General features: G+C 32.9%; 2 protein-coding genes across 2 annotated transcripts; both read right to left on the bottom strand.

The window, feature by feature from the left end:
- Nucleotides 1–4,734: 4,734 nt before the first annotated feature.
- On the bottom strand, nucleotides 4,735–6,444 carry LOC132311721 (phosphoenolpyruvate carboxylase kinase 1). The gene is made up of 2 exons (XM_059809782.1): nucleotides 5,622–6,444; nucleotides 4,735–5,205 (listed from the first exon to the last, which is right to left on the bottom strand). Exons 1-2 carry the CDS (start codon nucleotides 6,403–6,405, stop codon nucleotides 5,150–5,152), a joined length of 840 nt encoding a protein of 279 aa, XP_059665765.1. The 5' UTR covers nucleotides 6,406–6,444; the 3' UTR covers nucleotides 4,735–5,149.
- Nucleotides 6,445–12,674: 6,230 nt separating this feature from the next.
- LOC132311720 (inositol phosphorylceramide glucuronosyltransferase 1) lies at nucleotides 12,675–19,611 on the bottom strand. The gene is made up of 10 exons (XM_059809781.1): nucleotides 19,079–19,611; nucleotides 18,336–18,456; nucleotides 17,752–17,937; nucleotides 17,314–17,477; nucleotides 14,653–14,760; nucleotides 14,271–14,408; nucleotides 14,077–14,181; nucleotides 13,539–13,800; nucleotides 13,311–13,431; nucleotides 12,675–12,987 (listed from the first exon to the last, which is right to left on the bottom strand). Exons 1-10 carry the CDS (start codon nucleotides 19,328–19,330, stop codon nucleotides 12,846–12,848), a joined length of 1,599 nt encoding a protein of 532 aa, XP_059665764.1. The 5' UTR covers nucleotides 19,331–19,611; the 3' UTR covers nucleotides 12,675–12,845.
- Between the last annotated feature and the right edge of the window lie 2,118 nt (nucleotides 19,612–21,729).

Below are 21,729 nucleotides of genomic sequence, written 5' to 3'. Positions count from 1 at the left end.
TAGCTAACCAAATTGACCCTCAGTGGTTAATACAAACAATTTTCCATGACAAACACATCAACTTTAAATCAATAAAGTATTAACTATGTAAATTCAATAAATACGTTAAGTGTTGTTTCTTCAATATAAATGTGTTACATAAATATGTTGCGTTAATATTATATTTTTAATATAAATACGTTTTTATTATCTTTCTTACATAAACTAAAGAGATCACATATTAATGTAAACCAATAAGGTGTGCTTGTGACTATAAATAACACAACTCTAACCATTTGAATTCAATGATTCAGAGGGATTTGGTAAGAAAGAAAATAAAGTATAGCGTGAAGAGTGTTTGGATTGTTTTAAATGAAAAGAAAAGAAATGATTTGGAAGGATATGCTATCATTTTAAAAATTAGAAGATTTGGAGAGAAATGATAGTGATTATGTAATACTTTTATAATCTTGAAACTACCGTCAACAATTAAATAAAGAAATTTATAATGACACTTCGATTCCATCTTATAAAAGTGTGCGTACAATAGTAATTTGATTGTTATTTTTTCTTTTCTTTTCTCTCATCTACTTTTTCCAAACAAAAATACTATCATTTCCTTCATAATACATAAATAGAAATTATTATTATCATTTTATTTTTTTTCTCTCTTAATTAATGTTTTTTTTTTCTTTTTCTCTCAAGTTTATCTAAAGAAAGATAAATATTTAGTGTAATAATTCTAATAACGTCTGTCAAAATCCTAAAGTTAAACTCAATCAAGGTTGAAAGGCACACCTTGAGTTATTAAGTGATTGACTATTATACCCTTTTATTAAGAATTAAACCTTTTGTAATCAAGGTTGAATGTACAAGGAGAAAAATGTACGAGGAAAAGCTTCTTCTTCTTTCCTCATCTTCAAATGTAACCCTAATCACTGGAATATCAACATGAAGCTACTTGAATTATTCAAATTATTGAGAACCTTTTAACATGATTTAAATTATTCAGTCATATCCAAATTCCACAATAATTGTGTTTAGTGGGACCCTTACAACATGATTAAAAAATTGAAAGCCCATTAAACAAGTGGTTAGGAACAAAATCAAGCTTGACCTTATATATTGTTATTAATTAGGAAGCAATTTCATTCCAATTTCTCTCGCTAAAGGTTCCCCTTAATTTTTGGGTCCCAAGTCTTAAAACTAGGGCACGTGTCCTTAGCCAAACAAACTGCCAACCTCCGTGGGTCCAACAACTGCTCAGATGTGCACTGTATGTATATAAGCAAAACAAATTTCAAAGGGACACTACTTGAGAGTTGAGCCTCAAAGGCATGTAGTGTGACATTTGCAAGCCTATAATCAATTTCTTTAAGAGAAATTATTATCCCAATATTATTAGGACTGGTGCACCAGATGGGTGGGACATTACCCATTGCAATTTAAACAAGTGGGTTAAACAGTTAATGTTTGTGTGTGTATATATTTAGGATAATGACATCCAATCTTTTAAAATATTTCATAATTTATTATTCTGAGCACGTACAATTCTCTCATTTTACATGTATTATTTAATTATAAATTTTTTTTGATAATATATTTAATATGATATATTGTTATATTATTTTTATAAGAGAAAAATTAAAGAGAGATTTATTGCAAAATGTTACAACTTAAAGGGAAGTTAAATGCAAATTACATTATTTAGAGAATGACTTGAGTTAATGTGAAAAAGAATAAAGAAGTTTTTTATTCTAATTATTATAGGTCACATGAAATTTGGGAACATGGTTCGCTATATCGGTAAATGCGTGACTCTTTTTCATATCCCATGTCCGACTCTTATCGATCAGTTTATATTGACTTTATCCGAATTCGTTATATTGCGATCGTAACTGATACTACGAATTATGGTTATAAAAGAAACCAAGGAGATGCTCATTAGGTCAACTTAATTGTACGTAGTAAGTAATTTGATATTCCACTTATCTAACTTTTTTCTCATTCCGAAGTTCTGGTTTGAAAAACATGCAAAAGTTTTGAAATATGTTCATTGGCAATCTCTATTCTCAAACCTCCAAGGCATGTAGTGTGACATCAAAGCTTATAGGCATGTAGTGTGACCTTATAGGCTTTGGTTTGAAAAACATGCAAAAGTTTTGAAATATGTTCATTGGCAATCTCTATTCTCAAACCTCAAAGGCATGTAGTGTGACATCAAAGCTTATAGGCATGTAGTGTGACCTTATAGGCTTTGTGGGACCTTATGCATTGCAAATTTTTTTTTCCTCTCTGCATTGCAATTTAAACAAGTGCGTTAAACCGTTGATGTTTGTGTGTGTGTGTATATAAATTATTTTTAGGATAAGGCATTCAATCTCTTACAACATTCGATAATTTAGGTTGAAGAACATCGCCAATTTTACATGCATCATTTAATTATCAAAAAAAAAAAAATCTTGAGAATATATTTAATATGATATATTGTTATATTATTTTCATTAGAGAAAAACTAAAAAGAGATTTATTACAAAATGTTACAAATTAAAGGGAAGTTAAATGCAAATTACCTTATTTAGAGAATGACTAGAGTTAGTGTGAAAAAAGGATAAATAAATTTGTTATTTTAATCATTGTATGTCACATGAAATTTGGGAATATAGTTCGTCGTATCGTTAAATATTTAATTTTTTTTTTTGAAGTTTGATATTGATCAATTTATATTAATTTTATCTGAATCAATTGTACCACAATCCATATGTGATCATAATCGATATTGTGAATCACGCTTGAAAAATGACCCAAGAAATATTTATTAGGCCAACTTAATTACACGAGTAATTGATTTGATATTCCACTTATCTAACTTTCCTTTCATCCCGAAGTTATGGTTTGAAAGACATGCAAAAGCTTTGAAATATGTGCATTGACAAATGACCATCCCTATTCTCTGGACATATTAAGCTTGATAGAAAAGAAAAGAAGTAAGACCAATGCTTGGTCCATAAATATAATATATATAAATATATATATTATATGGCATATACCTAAGAATATGCTTTTATTCCTCCATGAAATTTCAAAGATGGATTCCTTGAATCCTTGGGTTCGAAAGAGAAAAAAATGCACATTTGAGCAAGTTACAACCAAGAAGACACAGTAACAAATATACATTGAAAATAAAATCCCTTTCCTATATATATTTAGGTGGCATTTTACAAATCTACCCTATACGAAATGCACAATTTTAATTGGTGGTAAATTTTTTGCCTATTTTTAGTGGTCTAAAAAATATCAAATCTTATAGTTTAAAAAAATAGTGAAGTTTATGATGGTGTTAGTCTTCTCCTTTGAGAATAATAAAAAATAGAAAGCATTCATTGGAATATTAAAACGTAATTAGCCTGATCTTAGTTTTACTTTTAGAGACGAAGTGAAAGAAGGTTGGAGATTATCGAATAAGGAAAAGAATCTAATTATTTTAAAAAAATTGTATGAGGAGTGTAAAAATCTCATGTAAAGTTTTGTTAAGTGACCATAAAAATGACAAATTTTATGTGACGAAAAGTTGGGAAAGAGAATTCGGATCCATAGACACTCCAGCATAAATGAGATTGAACATTAGAACAAAGAAAGTTGCAATTAATTATCTAATTGAATATTTTTTAATTAATTGTTTCTTCAAATGTGGTCCACCATTTGGGTAAAAAAGTTGAGAGTACTTATCAAATTCGGTCGAGTGAGAAGTTGTTGGTCAAAGATCACGTGGATTGATCTGATATTCGACTGATCAATCACATGGGTGATTTCCTCGAACAATGTGCTTTTTTTTTTTTATAGTCCTCTTGAAATTTGATGGTCCTCCACCTTGAAATATGCTAACACGACAAAACTAAGATCAAAATATGCTTGGTTGCAACTTGCAACATAAATCTATGTATTGTAGCAGTAATTGCTTTGACATTTATTTACTTATTTATTACACTATTTATTTTATTTGAATGCCAAAAAAAAAAAAAAAACTCCTCTTAATTCTCTACAATTATTAATGAGAAAACTTAATTTGAGGCTAATGGAATATTTCTTTGTGTTTGTTTTGGACAAACAAAGTGATTGTGAGTTTTAATAAGTTTGACAATATTATATTTTATTTTAAGTAATTATATTTTACTACATATTAATTTTTTAGGTTCCTATTCTTTTCACGTACGACCAATTAATGCATAAAATTTGAGTGCAATAGGAAAAAATAATAGAGGGGACCCAGTTAACCACCGAATAAAAAAGGAAAGTGACATACCAGTGACGCTACTGAGTGAGGGAAGAAGTATATATATACAAGATAAATCTAAACGGCACAATGACTTAAAATTATAAGATAAATTTCGAATATTTACAATGCATGTGAAATTAAACTTTTTAAATGGACAACGTTAAAGCAACTACATTAAGGATAAACTGCAACAAACTCTTCTATAGTTTAAAGTACTAAAATGTCCTTAAATTTTTTTGAAGATTTTTTTTTTAATAAAAAGTTTGACTATTGACATTAAAGTACTAAAATGCCCTTGTTTTTTTTTTTTAAATATAGTGTCATTTTGTGCTGGTGTTTAATATTTGTCATTACTTTGCCACATCATACATTAATGCCGTAACTGCCCGTGCTTCTAATAACATGTCTCCATCAAAAATCGCAAGCAAAGATGTACAAAGAATCAAACACGGCATCAAAATTGTTTAAGCACAATCATATTAAGCCAAAAAAGAAAAGTTTTTGATTTATCATCGACCACAACACAAACATCTTCACTTCCTCATCCTTTATAACTTAAAAAAACACAAAGGAAAAAGGTTTGCAAAGAGAGGAGGATTGAGATTCACAGCCTCTTACATTACCATTACATATACTGATATACATACACTACTACGCACTAAACTTTATTTATCACTCACTCTCTCTCGCATATGCATACTTTTTTTACAGTCTCACATTCTCCACAGAGATTTACACAAAACCCAAAAAGGGGGGAAAAGACTCTCTCTCTACCCCTCTCTGTATTTCTCTCTTTAACTATGCCCGGAACAACCTTGGGCTTCTTGGACCCACACCAACGATGGCTGGTGGGTGTATCTACAGCAAAGTCTCAAGGTAGTTTTTGGTTATTTTTCAGCTCAGATCCGTCATCGATCGAGTCTCTCCTCCATTGATTATCCATGGATGTCCTGCATTAAGTGAACAAACCAAAATCAGAACCACTCTGTTTGGTAGGTGAGAAAATGGAGGAAAACAAAGACACAGTTCACAAACGCCTAAATCTCCAACCAACCTTAACCCATATAAATTTGGATTACTACAAGTCAAAGTAACAAAAGCCAAAAAAGTAAGGTGTGGCTGGAAATTTGGATTCTTCCCGTTTCCTTCATCACTTTCTCAGCAACCAAACAAAGAGGGGAGGAACTTAAATGAAAAAAGAAACTCAGATGAACCAAAAACAAATTTGGACCACTTCTTTTGAAAACCAAACATAAAAAAAGCAAATAAAACTGTAAACTTTGACATCTGCCCTTTTCTCGGTAACCAAACACCACGAAATTTTTGGGGGAAAACTGGAGTTGAATGTGAAAAAAGAATCACTTACTCAGAACCTGCTCAGCTGAAAATCTCCTGGAAACATCCTTGCACAACATCTTTCTCAACAGATCTTTGGCTTCCGGCGAAACCGACCTGAAAGCCTTCGTCGGAAACCGGAGATTGGCGCGCAACACCGCCTGGAACGTCTCCGCAGGAGAATCACCGTAAAACGGCGGGAATCCAGCCAGCATTATATACAAAATCACACCTGCACTCCACACATCAACCTTCTCATTGTAGTCCCTCCCGGACAACACCTCCGGCGCAACATAGTACGGCGTCCCGACGATTCCGCTCATCGTCCGATCCTCGCCGACTCCGAACCACTCCGCGGATCCGAAATCGGCGAGCTTCAACCGGTTCCGAGAATCGAACAACACGTTGTCCGGCTTGATATCGCGGTGAGCGATCCCCAACCGGTGACAGTACGCGATCGCACCGATCAAGGACTTCACAATCGAAGCTGCCTCCGGCTCGGAAAATGTGTGCTTCGAGATACGATCGTAGAGATCGGAGGAATCGCAGAGATCAGTGATGATGTGGAGGTAGTTCTCGTCCTCGAAGACCTTGTAGATTTGGAGAATGTTATGGTTTGCGCTCAGGAGCTGCAAAATCTTAGGCTCCTTTTCGAGGCAATCGCGATCAGTCTGATCGGAAAGTTCACGTTTATCGATGGATTTGCAGGCGAAGGAGTCGCCGGAGACCGGAGAGAAGCAGCGGTAGACGACGCCGAATCGTCCGCGGCCGATCTCTTCGCACAACTGGTATTCGCTCTTCAGACTCTCACACATTCTCCTTCTTTCTCTCTCTATACGTATATGTTTATGAAAATATTTCGACGGTTTCCTGGGTTTTATAGAGGGAGAGAGTAGGGTTTGGAGAGTAAAAAAAGGAATATTCGGTTTTTGAAACGGAATGTATAGTTTGGATGTGAAATTACGAGATTATCCCTATTGTATGTGAGAGAAGTTTTGAGCTCTCTCTCCCTCTATACTGTTTCTATCTCTATACGTATCTGTGTGAATGTGTGATGAGTGATAAGTGCAGTTAAATTACAAGATTGTCCCTGTTGTGTGTTCGGGCCTGGAAATGGGATGTATGGTTGAGAACATGGGATGTGAGATTACAACGTTTTGCAACGGTATTATAGTTTGGATGTGAAAGTACGAGATTGTCCCTGTTGTGTGTGAGAGAAGTTTTGGGCTTTCTCTCTCTATACGTATATGTGTGAATATGCGATGGGTGATAAGTGCAGTTAAATTACAAGATTGTCCCTGTTGTGTGTTGGGGCCTGCGGTCTGGAAAGATCACTAGTTTTTCCGTGTTGTGCGCGTGCGAGGAGTTTGGTTTTTCTTCTCTCTCTAGCTGTTTCTCTCTCTATACGTATATGCGTGGATATTCGAATCTGGGAACAGGAGGTACAGTTGGAGTGTTGAATGAGTGGATGGTGATACGTCCGGTTAAATTACAAGATTGTCCCTGTTTTGCGTTGATGAAGTATTGGGTTTCTTTTCTTATTGTGAAAGAAAAAAGAAGTCTATTTGTGTTACTAATTATTGGTTTTCTGCCTATGTCAGTCAATAGGTCATCAATCATATGTATATTTGTATATTAATTTGTGTAGACAAGTCAATTTAAAATTCTGTTAGTAAAAAATACATAAAATAAAATTTAAAACACTTAAACATCAATTGAAATTTCATTATACATAAACACTTATATAAATATATGTGTATAGATATTAAGTAGTAAATTTCACGTTTATGCACGTTTTAAGAATTGTATGTATAAAGAGAGAGAAAAAAAATAAAAATAAATTTATAGATAAGAAAAAATATCTAAAATAAGATAAACTTATAAAAATGGAAAAAAATAAAAGATATTTAATTAGTAAGAAAGAGTAATTATACAGTGTCTGAATATGGGATACATGAGTAGGGGTGTGACCCCATCTGGTGGCATCTTCAAAATTAGAAGGATGTATATTTTTTCTATTTAATAAAGGATTTTGGAAATTATTAACACTGTTTTTAATACTTAAATAAACTAATTGCAAATAGAGAAATAATGGGACTTTTAGAAAGTTAATGAAGTGTATCTTTTTGTCAATTTAGTGCATAGACATTTTTAGTTGTTAGTGGAATTTGTAAGCAGTGAAAGACTTTTGCAATAAGTGCCAAATATATTTTGTTTTTGTAAACATGTCTTTTGAAAAAAAAAAAAAAAACATGACTTTTGGAATAAATGGTGTCTCTAGAATGTGAAGACTTAATTGTTAGTCAACTATTATGTACTAAGAGAGAAAATATTATTAACATGTTCTACTTAAAAATTATACTAATAATAGTCCAAATATAGACATATTTTGTGTGAATTACGTAATTTAATTCGCACATAATTTTTTGTACACTAGTGTTCTATATATATATATATATATATATATATATATATAAACGCTCACCATATTTTGTGTGAATTAATTTTTTTACTTATTGTGAGCAAGATATTATTTCTGTATATGTGTGTGTATATATATATATATAATTACATAATGCCCATTAAAATTGTAACACAATTTAGGGCCCCAAGGTTGGTATGAAGATGATATCAAATCATTGAATATGAATTGCAGAAATTGTTGGAGGTGGTTTGTGGAGAGATATGGGCTTGTTGACGGTGAAGTTGTCTCCTGTGAAGGTCGCATCTTCTGTTATAGTAGATATATGGTTATTATATGGTTTTTGCTTTAATTTTAGCTTGCAATTTTATATTTATTTTTTTATTATTATTTATTATTATTATTATTATTATTATTATTATTATTTTGTTCTTAAAGGCATTTTTATGTTAAGTAGAATTTAAAAGGCCCCATTCATTTTACATTGAATGGAAAAAAAAAAAAAATGGCTATGTTTGAAAAATGGCAGTCATCTCAAAGTGATATTAATTTAAAATCTAAATTATCTGACATGAGATTACAAAATTATTTTATTTCAACAATGGGTGGAAGATAAATGTAATCCCAAAGATTAATATTTAAAAAATAAAAAAAAAACCATTGGGACATTTTTTTATGTTTTGCTTTTAATTTTTCTTTCATTTCAAAACAATAAAAAAAATAATAATAAAAAAAATAAAAAAAAGAAGAAGTAAACAAATTTGAAAAAAAACATTCAAAAAATTCTAGATTCTCCTAAATTTGTGGATAATAATACAATGATATAACCTAATTAATTGTACTTAGGGGAAGAATAATGTTGAAAGAAAGCATGAGTAGTGACATTGGCCTACCTTTCAAATCAAAGGTCACTTTCCTCAATTCAGTGAATGCCACCTCACCATATGCCATGTCATTGTCGAGGTGGAGGGCTTAGGTGGTCCATTCATGTTCCCTTGGCATCATTTTAAAGATAACATGATTGTCATTTCATATTCCCTTTTATAATTCTTAAAATAACCAAACCATGATGCTTCATTCATAAAGTGACAAGATCTGAATAGTGTTCGAATGAGCTGAATCATATGTGTGTTTTTAATATAAAATTTTCCACTCAACACAGTAATTTTAATAGGGGTAGGCGTGATGCAACTGATAGGTTGCTCTATTATAATTTGAAAATTAGGGGTTTAAAATTAATAATAATTTTTTCAGGCAAATGTATGGCTGTATATTTCTTTCATTTTAAAATAAGTGTATCATTTAAAAAGTCAATGTATTTTTTTTTTTTTTGCATAATATGAGTGCTTAATATAATCCATTTGCTAATGTCATTCAAATGGAAGAGCTGAAATTAGCAAATTCTTCCTAAATAATGCTGTGTTCGGTAAAGATGTATATTCCTTCCGTCTCAAAATAAGTCTCATTTAAAAAATCAATGCACTATTATTATAAATATTATCAATTTAACCTTCTTAACTAATAAAAAGTGAGAAAATCATTCACTAGTCACTAATAACTAATGAGTAGTAATAAAAATTTTATAATAAATAAAGATCATTTTTTTAAAAGGTTAGATTTTAGAAAAACAAACACTTATTTTGGGATGAAGTACATTTTATCTTCCCATATTCTGAAATGGTAGGAGCATCATGCACGAACTAGTCCTTTAAATTTATTCTAATAAGAGTCCCTTTTAGATTAATTTCAATATTCGTGACATTACTATATCAAGTTTACGCATGGACAAATGAGTGCTCGAGTTTCTTTCAAAAAGTCATATTCACTTAAAAAATATATATGTTAAGGCAATAAGTAAAATAATCCTAACCCCCACAAGTGAATATATATTTTTTAGTTGATATTCTCACACTCGTACTTTCACTAAAACTTAAACCTTGACTTTCTTTTAAAAAAATAGGAGTTTGATATCGCTGGCTACTCCCCCATTGATACCCATAATTGTAATTCATTTTGTGTGAATCCAACTTTAAGATCTCCAAAAAAATAAAAATAAAAAGCCACTTTTATCTAAAGAGATTGGTTGCCAAGAAAGTTTTTATAGTATTTGAACAAAAAATATGAAGCCATGTTAGGTTACAGGAATTTTATTTTATTTTATTTTTTTTTAGGCATGGGAGTTTCTAAATTATATATATAATTGCATTTCTTTTGGATAAGTGGGGTTGAGGCCCATAGCCCATAATGTCTCTTGAGGAAGGTGAGTGTACAAGGTACAGAGGAAAGGACAATCACTAAAGATACATAAATAGGGTGCAGGTTAGGCTGTTGGGGGATAAAGTTTTGTATCCACTTATCACCACCTGTCCTCCCCTCTCTCTCTCTCTCTCTCTCTCTCTCTCTCATAGTCTCATGTGTGCTGTGTGTGGTGGACCAAAGCCTACTCGGGTAGCACAAAGGACATTAGTGGTGGCAAACCATAGATGATTCACTACACTATATTAATTAAGAATTACCAATGTGATTAATAAACAATCCAAGATTTAAAAAGGAACTATAGTTTGCAGACAACATGTTATTGGCCATTGTCATAAAAAACATACATAAACAATTGAATTTTCTACCAATTAGTTTGAAAGTTCAGATTGAGATCGTTTTGTTACCATTTGTCATTATAATTGGATTTAAAAGTTTAAATTATCAGACTGTATTAACACTCGTCCTTATATATTCAAAACCCTCCCAATTTAAATCTAAATTCAATGCGGAACAAAAACTTATGACATGAGACACATAAATGGAGAGAGTAAAAGAGAAATTTACCTATCTTTTAATTATTACTTATGAGAATCATTTGAGAACTCCGCACTTCACTAATTAGACTACTAGGTAATGCGCAAAACCCAATCGGTTGAAGATATTAGATTGTAACTAGGTTTATTATATATTAATAGAGCTGAAAAAGACAGTATTGGCATGGTAAAAGGCATCCTAGGGAATGAGAGAGACATTATTAGCATGGTATATGACAGTTTTTATATTTTAAGTTTGTCATTGGTCGTTAGAAAGATGCAAGATATAAAATGCCAGGTGGAGAGAGAGAGAGAGTGCCGAGTGCTTCTTACTGTGAGAATCCAATTTTTTAAGTATATAATAGGACTAATATATTAATAGGGTTGAGAAAGCCATTATAGGCATGACAAATGACAAATTGTGGAACAGAGTATCATGCACCATATGGCATATAATAGGTTAAAAGGCAAGCATATAAAATCTTCAAGATTTCAACAGAAGTCTCAATTATCTTCGAATTGGGGGAGGTTAAATCATATAAAATGGAGTTGATCTCAGGAATCTTGGATAATTTGATGATTCTCTCTAAGCCTCTACACCTCTTCCCTCTCCCATATCTTCTCTCTCTCTCTCTCTCTATACACACACACTCTTTCCAGCCATACCCAAGAACAGGAATATGCTTATATTACGATGGAATACTGAATCGGTGCCTTAAATTTGGACGAAATTTATTTTAAAATTTTCATTTTCAAACCACCGATCTTCTCAAACACATCATTAGTGCTTTCTCTAGTACATCATGATACTGCAAAGCTTGACGACTTTATAAAATGGGGTTTTAGCTATTGAGGTGCTATAAAAAAAAGGGGTCATCTCAATGCATGAGACTCTCGTCATACGAGAGATATGAAGCTCTCGTCATACGAAAGATGTGAGAAGTATTATATGTACACAATCTTACTTCTACATTGGAGAAATTGTTTTTGATTTTCAACTCTTGATAACAATGAAGAAGCCTTAAGCCACTCCCTGCTGAGGTACAATCTGGTTCCCAAAAGCAGTGTCTCAATCATAGACTAGGTCTTGTTCTCTGCGATAAAGTTTGATACTTGAGCCAAAGTTGTTGCTTGTTTGTAGGCCACTATATGAACCTTGTCTTCTCGTTCTGTATTTCAGACATGACAACTAAGATCATATTTTTGTTTAAGCAATACAAAGATGATTTGCAATGCTGTTATATATATATATATATATATATATATAGACAGATATATATCATTTCCTGACAAATAACTCACACATTGCTTTACCCCTACAAAAACTTAAACCCTCAACCTCTATTTTGAAAAGAAAATGCCATTAGATACATCAATTTCAAAGAAAATACCACTATATCAATATCAATTGCCTTGTTTGTTGCTTTAACCCTAGCAATACAGATAGCCATGAGGGAGATTTTCTCAGCTGTAAGATTTTCTCTTCATCGACACACACACACACACACACACACACACACACATCCAACAATATAAAGAAACTGTGGAGGGTGAATTTCTTGGTGGTGATAAAGACTCTCAATCTGTCAAGCATAAAAGCTAAGATTCAAATAACAAGCAGTTGCTTTATGCAAAATAATGTCAAAAACTTAGTCCATACCAGTCCACAGCTACCAACACCCTCAACTAAACTGAGACTCTTTATCAGCTTATACCGATAATATCATACAACAAAACCTCTTAAAAAATGGTATTTTAAATTGATAAAATGTTCAACAATATTTTACAAATCAATGGAAGGGAAACATGTGTTAAATTAGAACTGAAAAAAAAAAAAAACCATACAATTGCTCATAATCTACATAATCCCTTTTAAAACTCAATCAGCATAAGAAACATATGCTCCTGAAAACTGGCATTTTTAAATTGAGAAAATGTTCTACAATATTTTACAAATCAATTGAAAGAAAACATGTGTTAAATTAAACTAAAAAACACCATACAATTGCTCATAGTCTACATTATCCCATTTAAACTTCAATCAGCATAAGAAACATATGCTTCTCGTTCTCGGTGTGTCCCGGTCCTCAAGACCTCTCAAAAATGACGTAATTGCTAGGTGCTCTGAAGCATATGTCATGAAAGATGCCAAGATTAAGCCTCCCACGACCATCAAACCTAGCCTGTGAACAGTAAGTTGGAATGCCATTATTGACTTCAGTTACAAGCAAAAATAGTAGAAATGAAATTATCAAGCCCTTTCAAAGCATCAACAGAATATTGTACCTAACAATGGAAAACACCAAAACATGCCCAAACGAAATAATAATAATAAATTAACCAATAAGTAAAAATTAAAGATTTTTGCCCCAAAAAATGAAGACAAACACATTTAGGTCATTGAAGATTTCGCACTTTCAATAATGATGGTGCATACTGAAGTCAAATAAGACCAGTAAATGTGTTACACAGACGCCAGAATACAAAATCTCATAATGCAAATTACCTTGGAAACAAAGCAGTGATCCCAAAAACACAAGGTAGTGAAGGGGCAACAACAGCCAGAAAGGCCATCCCTAACCAATAATTCCATGTAGAAAAATCACAAGCCATTTGTCGCTGCTGACCTATAATAAAAAAGAGAACATTATAAAAAAGTGAAGCAATGGACCATATTCAGGAATGACCATCCAAACTAAACTAGTCAACAAGTTCCTGTCTAGTGCCTACAAACCTTCATGACGAGAAGAAAAGGATCCTGCTTGATTTGTACTCCTCTTTCCCCACTTATAAATCAAGTGCAGGTAACCTCCGAACAATAAGAAGAAGATTGTGAATGTCCACTCATACATCAGGAGTAAACCAGTCCATGGCATTACTTGATGAGGAACAACTGAAAGTGCAATTGCAAGGGACACTACAGTAGCCATAAAACAGACAAAAACAGATGTTCCAGGCAAAAAAGCAGGCACCTTGGACAAAGCACCATTCGAGAACTGTTCGCAATCACAACAAAGAGATTTAACAAACTTTAAATATAAGAAAGCATGAACATGTCTAACATATAGGAAGCATCGGCAGTAATTGGTATGCTGTGGGGTACTACAACTGTACAAGACAGACAGGAAAAGGCAATTGCTGAAAAATGTAGAATGTGAAAACAGAAAAACAGAAAGAGACACTGGCATAGACACAGACATATATATTAACATTTTTAATAGAAAGAAGAAACCTCGACACACTGTTTAAAAGAGGCAGAAGAGAAAAATGACCTGTTGATTGGAATTAACTGCTGATGAAATAGCAGAATAAGCAAGAGAACCCCGAGATCTGAAATTGTTGTATAGGTGTCTAGTATGATCAAGGAATGAACGTGACTGCACCAAAATCACAACGCTTTCAGTTTCAAACAACAAATATATATTGCTTAGTTTCCAGGAAATGAGATGATACTGAAACTACAAACCTGAAGGAAAGACCGATGATAACATAAAAGTAGAGCAAATAATGGGAAAAGAAAAAGGAATTTGACTAGAAGATTATCCTTGGGATTTCTGCCTTGTCCAGTTCCAGGGAGAGATTCCTGAAGCTGTTTCCTAACGTTCTGCAGCATCGGGAAACATTAGTGTTATCAAAATCACCGGTAGTTTGGATACTGGATTCTCTTCAACACAATAGTAAAGAGAGATAACTTGCTCATATGGAACAAACAATGCAAATGCACCACCCCTAGGGCAGGGAAAAACAAAGATAAAAATAAAAAATAAAAGAAAGAAAGAAAGGGTATTGTATGCACAGATAGAGAGAGCAGAAAACTGCAGAACGGTTATGGCGTTAAAAGCAAATACCTGCCAGACATCAACAGGTTTCAAAAGCCAAGATGTCCACCAATCCCACGGTTTAAGGGGGCCAAGTGTATAGTGAATAACACGCAGTTCTTTTTCATCTACCATCCACTGCATGTGTAACACATAAAAGATCAGAAAGTTCTGTTGAAAAATTAGATGCAAATAAAAACCTAGCTAGATTTCTTTTTTACAATGCTGCCATTTTTTTTTTTTTTTTTATAATTATTTCTAGGGGTTTTAATAACCGATTTAATAAATCTATACCAAAAGAAACTATATGGATCCATTAATCTATCACTTGACACCATTAATTAACATTACTGCACTCTCGGCAACGCTTTTCAAATAAAATTAGAGATAGAATAAAGTTGCATCTCCAACCAAAAATAGAGAGAAGGATTTAGCATAATCATTAAATCGGCATTAGGTTATCACAAGCACACGCACACATACACACACAGATAAAGAGAGAAAAGATCTTCTCTTGCAATAAAACAGGAATCAAAAGATATCATCAAGAATATCAAATGTCTCGGCCCCCTTCATCATTGTTGGACCAGAATAGAAGCACTAGATGGGTGGAAATAATATAGGTAGGACTGGAACAGTCCAACCTTTGTTCAATTCATGGTGAAGACAAGAAGCTAAACAGCACTCAAAGCAGTCTCCAATATTTTATTAAAATAAAAATGATTTAGTTCTTTGAGGCTTATTTAGACATTTCTCAGTAGCCTAACCCAAAAATATTTTTAACAAAGGTATTATTAAAGATCACATTATTATCATCATCGGGCCTTGGTGCAACAGTAAGGTTGCCCCATTGTAACCTGGCGGTCACATGTTAAAAACCAGAAACAGCCTCTCTGCATAAGCTTACACCAAAGGTCATCATGAAATTCATTTTTATTTATTTTTTTGCCTTTATTATGGATGAAATGACAAGACACATTCATGATAAGATTTCCATAGTTCATGTTATTTGTTGATAATATTGTTTTAATTGATGAAACTAGAGTAGGAGTAAGTGCTAATTAGAGGTTTGAAGGAAAATTCTAGAATTATAAAATAATATAAAAATAAATAATTAAGTATAATTAAGAAACTTAATTTATGGAGTGGTAAATCTAGAAATAAAAATAGGGAAGGACTGAAAATTGAGGATCAAGAGGTACAAAAAAGTTGAGTATTTCCATTAAGGATTAATTGTTCATAATGAAGGAGAAACTGGACATGATTCTATTCATAGAATTACAGTAGGATGAGTTAAATGGAAAAATGCGTTTAGTTTATTATGTGATCAACATATCCCGTTAGATTGAGTTGAAAGTTCTATAGAACTTATGTTAAAATTGAATAGAGAAACAAAATATGAAGAACACAAGGCAAGAATATACGTGGTTCAGCCACTAGGGCTTACATCCACGGCACACAAAGCCCAAAGGGCTACATATCTTTTATTATAATAATCTCTCTTTTCATATTCAATACAATGGTGAAGGCTCCTTTATATAGGAGAAGAAATAATGAGAATGGAAAGAGAGAGATATAGGAAACAACATCAATACTAAAAGTTTTTTCTCCACAAATTCCTCCAGTATCTTCAATAAAAGGAAACATCAATAATGGAGGATTTTCCTCCATTGAGTCCTTCAATAACAAATATAACAGTAAATCTTCAACAATTGGAAAGAGCATCAATACTGGAAGATTTTCCTCCATTGATTCCTCCAGTAAATCTTCAACAACATCTATTGGAGTAGTCGATCTTATGGACAGAATGTTGGACAGGTAAGAAAAATATATATATACATAAAGTAAGTGGCAAAAATGTGAATGTTGAGATGAATGTGCAATAAGACTATAAATGATAGAATTATAAATGAACACATATGCGAGATGATTGAAGTAGCACCAATTGTAGATAAAATGAGAGAAAATCAATTAAGATGGTTTAGACGTGTGCAAAGAATACCACTAAGTGCACCAATTAGGAAGAGTGAAATGAACCACATTGAGGGACTGAGGGTAATGCTAAGGAAAATGGAAGGCCAAAGTTAATGTAGGTAAATTTAGTAAAGAATGGTATGATAACATGTGGTTTAACTAAGGCTATGACCTTAGATCTTAATGGAAAAATAGGATTTATGTAGCTCATCCTAAGTAGTTGAAAAAAAGGCTTTGTTGAGTTGAGTTGAAATAATGATTAATACTATCAATAAAATAATATTATATTATTAATTATTAGAATGTACTTTTAGAAATATAAGGAAAAAAATTTAATGATACTTCTGCAAATTTAATGTTGTCCGTGAACGTTTGCAAAATTTGTTTAAAAGAATTACATTGTCCTTCTATATAAAAACTTAATAAAATTTTTGACCAATCAAAAGTGGATTCTTGTTTTCTAGAAGTCATTTATATACTCGATGATTCTATTAATATATTATTTTTAGTGAACTAAGACTGTGAGTACTTAATAATTCTTGTAATCAGTATCATACTGAAGGAGCAAAGTTGCCTGAAAATAGTAAGATTTTATAACAATACTTCTGTACCTCTTTCTTTTGGGGGGCAAGGTGATGATACTTCTATATTAGTAAAAATATATAAAACATGCACACCATAAAGTACACATCCTGCTCAAAACTCAGGAATTTGTACCTTGTTTGCAAGCATATAAAGGCCAACGTCGGCATTATAAAGGGTTGAGAGTCTCTCCATCTCAGGAGAGGGTCTAGAATGCAACACTTCCGGTGATAAGTTTGGATCAAAGACATGTGCACTGGCAAAACCAACGTAATAGGAGTTAAGAAACCCCTGATCTCCTGTACACAGGGAAAAGAAGCCACGGCTTATTCAAGACGAAATTTCATAGTGGAAAATTCCACTTGAATAAAAGTTCAAAAAAGAACATAATTGATTAATAGATAACATGTAATACCTAATCTACTAAACATTGAAAACACAAAGAACCAGGGGAAAAAGACCCCATTAAGTATAGAAAATAACATTTTGTAATACATAAAATAAATTTTTTTTTTCCCGGGTTAATAAAATAAAAAATTAAAAAATAATTAACACATGAATGAAATGCCATGCCTCCGGTATAAGAAGGCAGAGTGGTCACTTTGCTCATCATGTCATTGAAAATTGCTGCCGACGGTTCCACTACCATGACTCCAGAATTCAGCCTCTCTGAATGTTTTAAGTTAGCACAGAATTTCCCACATTTAAATAAATCTTCGACACTCTTAACAACAATCGTATCGGCATCAAGATACACCACTGCAAAAAGAGGAGGAAGAAAAAAGAAAAGAAAAGAAAGAGACTGGAGATTATGAAAATAATAATAATAGACCATATGCCAAAGTAATCAACTAATTTCCTTCAGTTGCTAAGGAACTTCAGGAGAGAAATAATGAATCTAGAAATTGAGCCTCAAATTTTTACCATTTTGGAAGCAAGAAAATGATTAAGAGTGCTCAACTCAGCATAATACAACTACTTTGCTTAGCTGAGTCAACTTATTCTTTTTCAATTTTTTGGGAGCTTGGGAGGGGAGAAAGGCAGCTGTGGTGATGATGGGGCACCCAAGCAACAGCCAACAGCAAACATGACAACCAAAAAATTATTCTCTCCCCTTTTCCTCAGCAACCAAACAAATGATGAGAAATGTCAATCACCTTTCTTGTAGTTAGTCATGTTAAATATTTTCAGCTTGGTGTAAACACCCCAAAATCTCTCTGGCCGGACTTGATTTGGGTTTGCCAACAAACTAATCAGCTCCACAATCCAACCATCAGCCTGTACAAATAATATCAATTGCCATACATTATTCATTAAGGAAAATTAAGTGAGCTAAATTCAAGTAAAATTAATAAGTACATAGAATTCTTGATGCACCAGTAGACAGAATTACAATCATAAATTCATGTTTTGATTTTTGCTCTCAAAAACAATACTAGTTACTAGCACTTCTTTTCGCCATTGAGAAACACATGAACATAACAATAACTAATATTTTGTATCTTATACTTCCCCCATAAAACCAAAGCCTCCACTAAACAGATAGAGTATACCATTCCATTTCTTTTCGAACAGACGATTCACTATACAACTTAGTTTCTAAGCAATTAAACAAAGGTTCAGTCAATAACTTGGTTGCTGAGATAGATTTTAAACAATCACCAATAAAAAATAGTACTCCTAAAAACTAAAATACTACCAGCACAGATTTTATATTTGTAACAACCCTTTTATTGGTTGGCAGGAGAAGAAGTAGAAGTCTACAGAAATTGGCAATTATGAAATCGAATGACTATTACTACGTTAGTTAATGAAATGGTATAATATTCAAAATTTGAATTTCTATTTTTATCCAAAAATCCTTTTATCGGCAACTAAACAAGCATGGTACAATAAATACCTTGAGGAGCTTCTTGGCATAGCCCGATACGCCATCAGAGACAAGCACGACCATGTCCTTGGTCGACCCAGTGTCCCGAATCGACTTTCCGAGAACACGAACACCAAGTAGGAACTCATCGCCGTAGAGGAGAGTCACGTAAGCTTCTTCAGAAGACTGGCTCCGAGATCCCAAAGCTCGGGCACCAATTGAGTATTGACACAAAGCGAACAGAATTAACACAAACCCATATCTACAAAGACTCAATTTCATCGTAATCTGAACAAATTCAGGAGATCGGACGGCCAAATTGCGAAATCTGGATAGAGAAAGTTGGGATTTTCTCGAGAAAAAATAGGATTTTTTTTTAACTTTTTTGCGGGTCGGTTTGTGGGTAAACAGGAATTTGGGGGTACGAATCGAGGGATTGGAACGAAGAATTGGAAGGTTACTGTGAAGACGGCTTTGAAATGAGTTCGAATCTTCTTCTTCAAATTGGTATTCGCTTTGGTCTTCGAAGTGTTGCCACCGTGTTGAAAAGAGACTTTTCAACTCGTTTTTGGTTTAAAATCCAGTGTGACTGACCTTAGGCGTCATGGGTCGGGTTCACGCCCAACTTTTGAAATGGCATTGAATTTGAGTTTGTAATTCAGACTAAAATTCCAGGTTAAAATATCGGATTAAATTCGGAATATTTATATGTCCAATCTCTATCCTGAAAAACTAAATTGTGAACCTATGCAAGCAACACAAATATTACAGACTAATTATTATTGATATGCAAAAATATACACATATATTACGTCAAGGTTCTGATGGGATCGGGTTGAAACACGTGAACCTAATATCAAACCAAATTAAATTTTTAGTTCATCTTTTTGTATTCCAGTAACCAAATTGAATTTTGAATTCCTCCTTTTAGATTAGTATGAACTGAATTTTAAATGAAACTATCTAAATTTAAAAAATTTCGAGTTAAGTTTGGGTTGGACTCATTTCAGCCCGACTAAATTGCAACCACATTTACGACTAAATTGAACTCATTTTAACCCGACCAAAACACATCAAATGTAAACTTAATACACACACATGAGTCTATGCTATCCAATCTAATCCAATCCATATGGAACACCATAAAGACTCATATGCTATGTTGTTTTTAGAAAAAAGGATTAATAGTTGAGAACACAGGTGAAGTTGCTAGTCACCAAGTCCAAACGTATGCAAGTAGAAAGAGATTGGATTTTCTGTAATATAACACGTTAGTCGACGATCACGATCATTCCCACGTATATTTACAACACGTATAGTAAAATATTCGAACTCAAACACAAGATAGTGAGTGGGAAAAGAGTTTGTGGAAATCATAATGAGTGTGAAAACTGAAAAGTGTTAGAGCTGGCTCCAAACGTGCGCAAAGGGAGTCCACTCCTCTTTAAATTTCTCAAGTGGCATTTTTGAGCGAACTCTAATAACGATGTCATGGGATCAAATCCACCACCAAAAAATATATATTAAAATTAGGCCTTGGGTTGCAACTCAAAAAACAGAAAATGTTTTTAGAGTGACAAAAACTGAAAAAATAATTTTTGTTTTGCTTGGAACTGTTTTATAAAAACTGTGTTTCCAAAACTGAGATATGTCTAATTAATTGTTCATCCAAGCCACATGGTTGTCAGCCCAACCTCGAATACTCTACTTTTGGGTTCTTTGGACTCACCCATGGAGTCATGGGCCTATGCAGAGTTCTTTCTCACTTTGTGGCTTTCTTTCATTTTAGGTCAAGGCCCACAAATATATTTTATTTTCCATTGGACTTGAACTTAGAGGTCATCCAGTCCGTGTATGGACTTGGGATGTATCTCCATAATTTTTGTAATGTCTTTTTAACTCTGTGTGAGACGGTATCATGGAATTAGTATGTCGTTTATTGAGTGATACATAGATTAATTTTTAAAATATATATTTTTATTTGTATATACAAAAATTGTTAGGACAAATTCATGTTGGATTCGCCCCAAGGGCATAGTGGGTGAGATAAGTCCTTGAATTCTCATTTTCAAACCGCACTTCTGACTTGAGTCGTGCGTGTATTATGGGACAGATACATGTGCTCCAAGAAAAGAAAAAAAAAAAATTCATGTTGGGTTCGAGTATTCCTTTCAACATTGCACCCTAATGTACTCCTGCATATATTGGAGTATGTGTTTTTATTAGGGCAATTTTTTTTGGTACAAAACCAACCTGCAAAAAAAATATAATAAATAAATAAATTGATACAAAACTCTCATTGAATTATCTAATTCTTGCAAAGTTAGGAAGCACGGATACGGATTAGGATATGGGTATGACACGACACAGACATGGCGATACAGCAAATCTCAAAAAATTAGGACACATACATCATTGATATGTCAAAAAATAATAATATAATTTTATTATTATAATATTATAATATTATATATCGAATAAAATATTATTTTTATTCATTTAATCCATATAATCATGAATGAAAGCATCAACATTCACATGTTCTCGGTGGACTCGAACCATCAAACTCTTTCTTTAGGGACTAGAGGTTATACCATTGGACAAGAACTGTGTGGTAAGTATAAGTTTCCATGAAAAAATTATGTCATGCATTCTTGTTGTACCTAGTGAAGATATGAAAG

The sequence above is a fragment of the Cornus florida genome, unplaced genomic scaffold (genome assembly GCF_030987335.1).
Source record: "Cornus florida cultivar Cherokee Brave unplaced genomic scaffold, ASM3098733v1 CherokeeBrave_3.0.0_Hap2_Chr06, whole genome shotgun sequence".
Lineage (NCBI taxonomy): Eukaryota > Viridiplantae > Streptophyta > Magnoliopsida > Cornales > Cornaceae > Cornus > Cornus florida.
The sequence above is the reverse complement of the archived record's forward strand: the minus strand, read 5'-3'. Positions and strand labels throughout refer to the sequence as shown.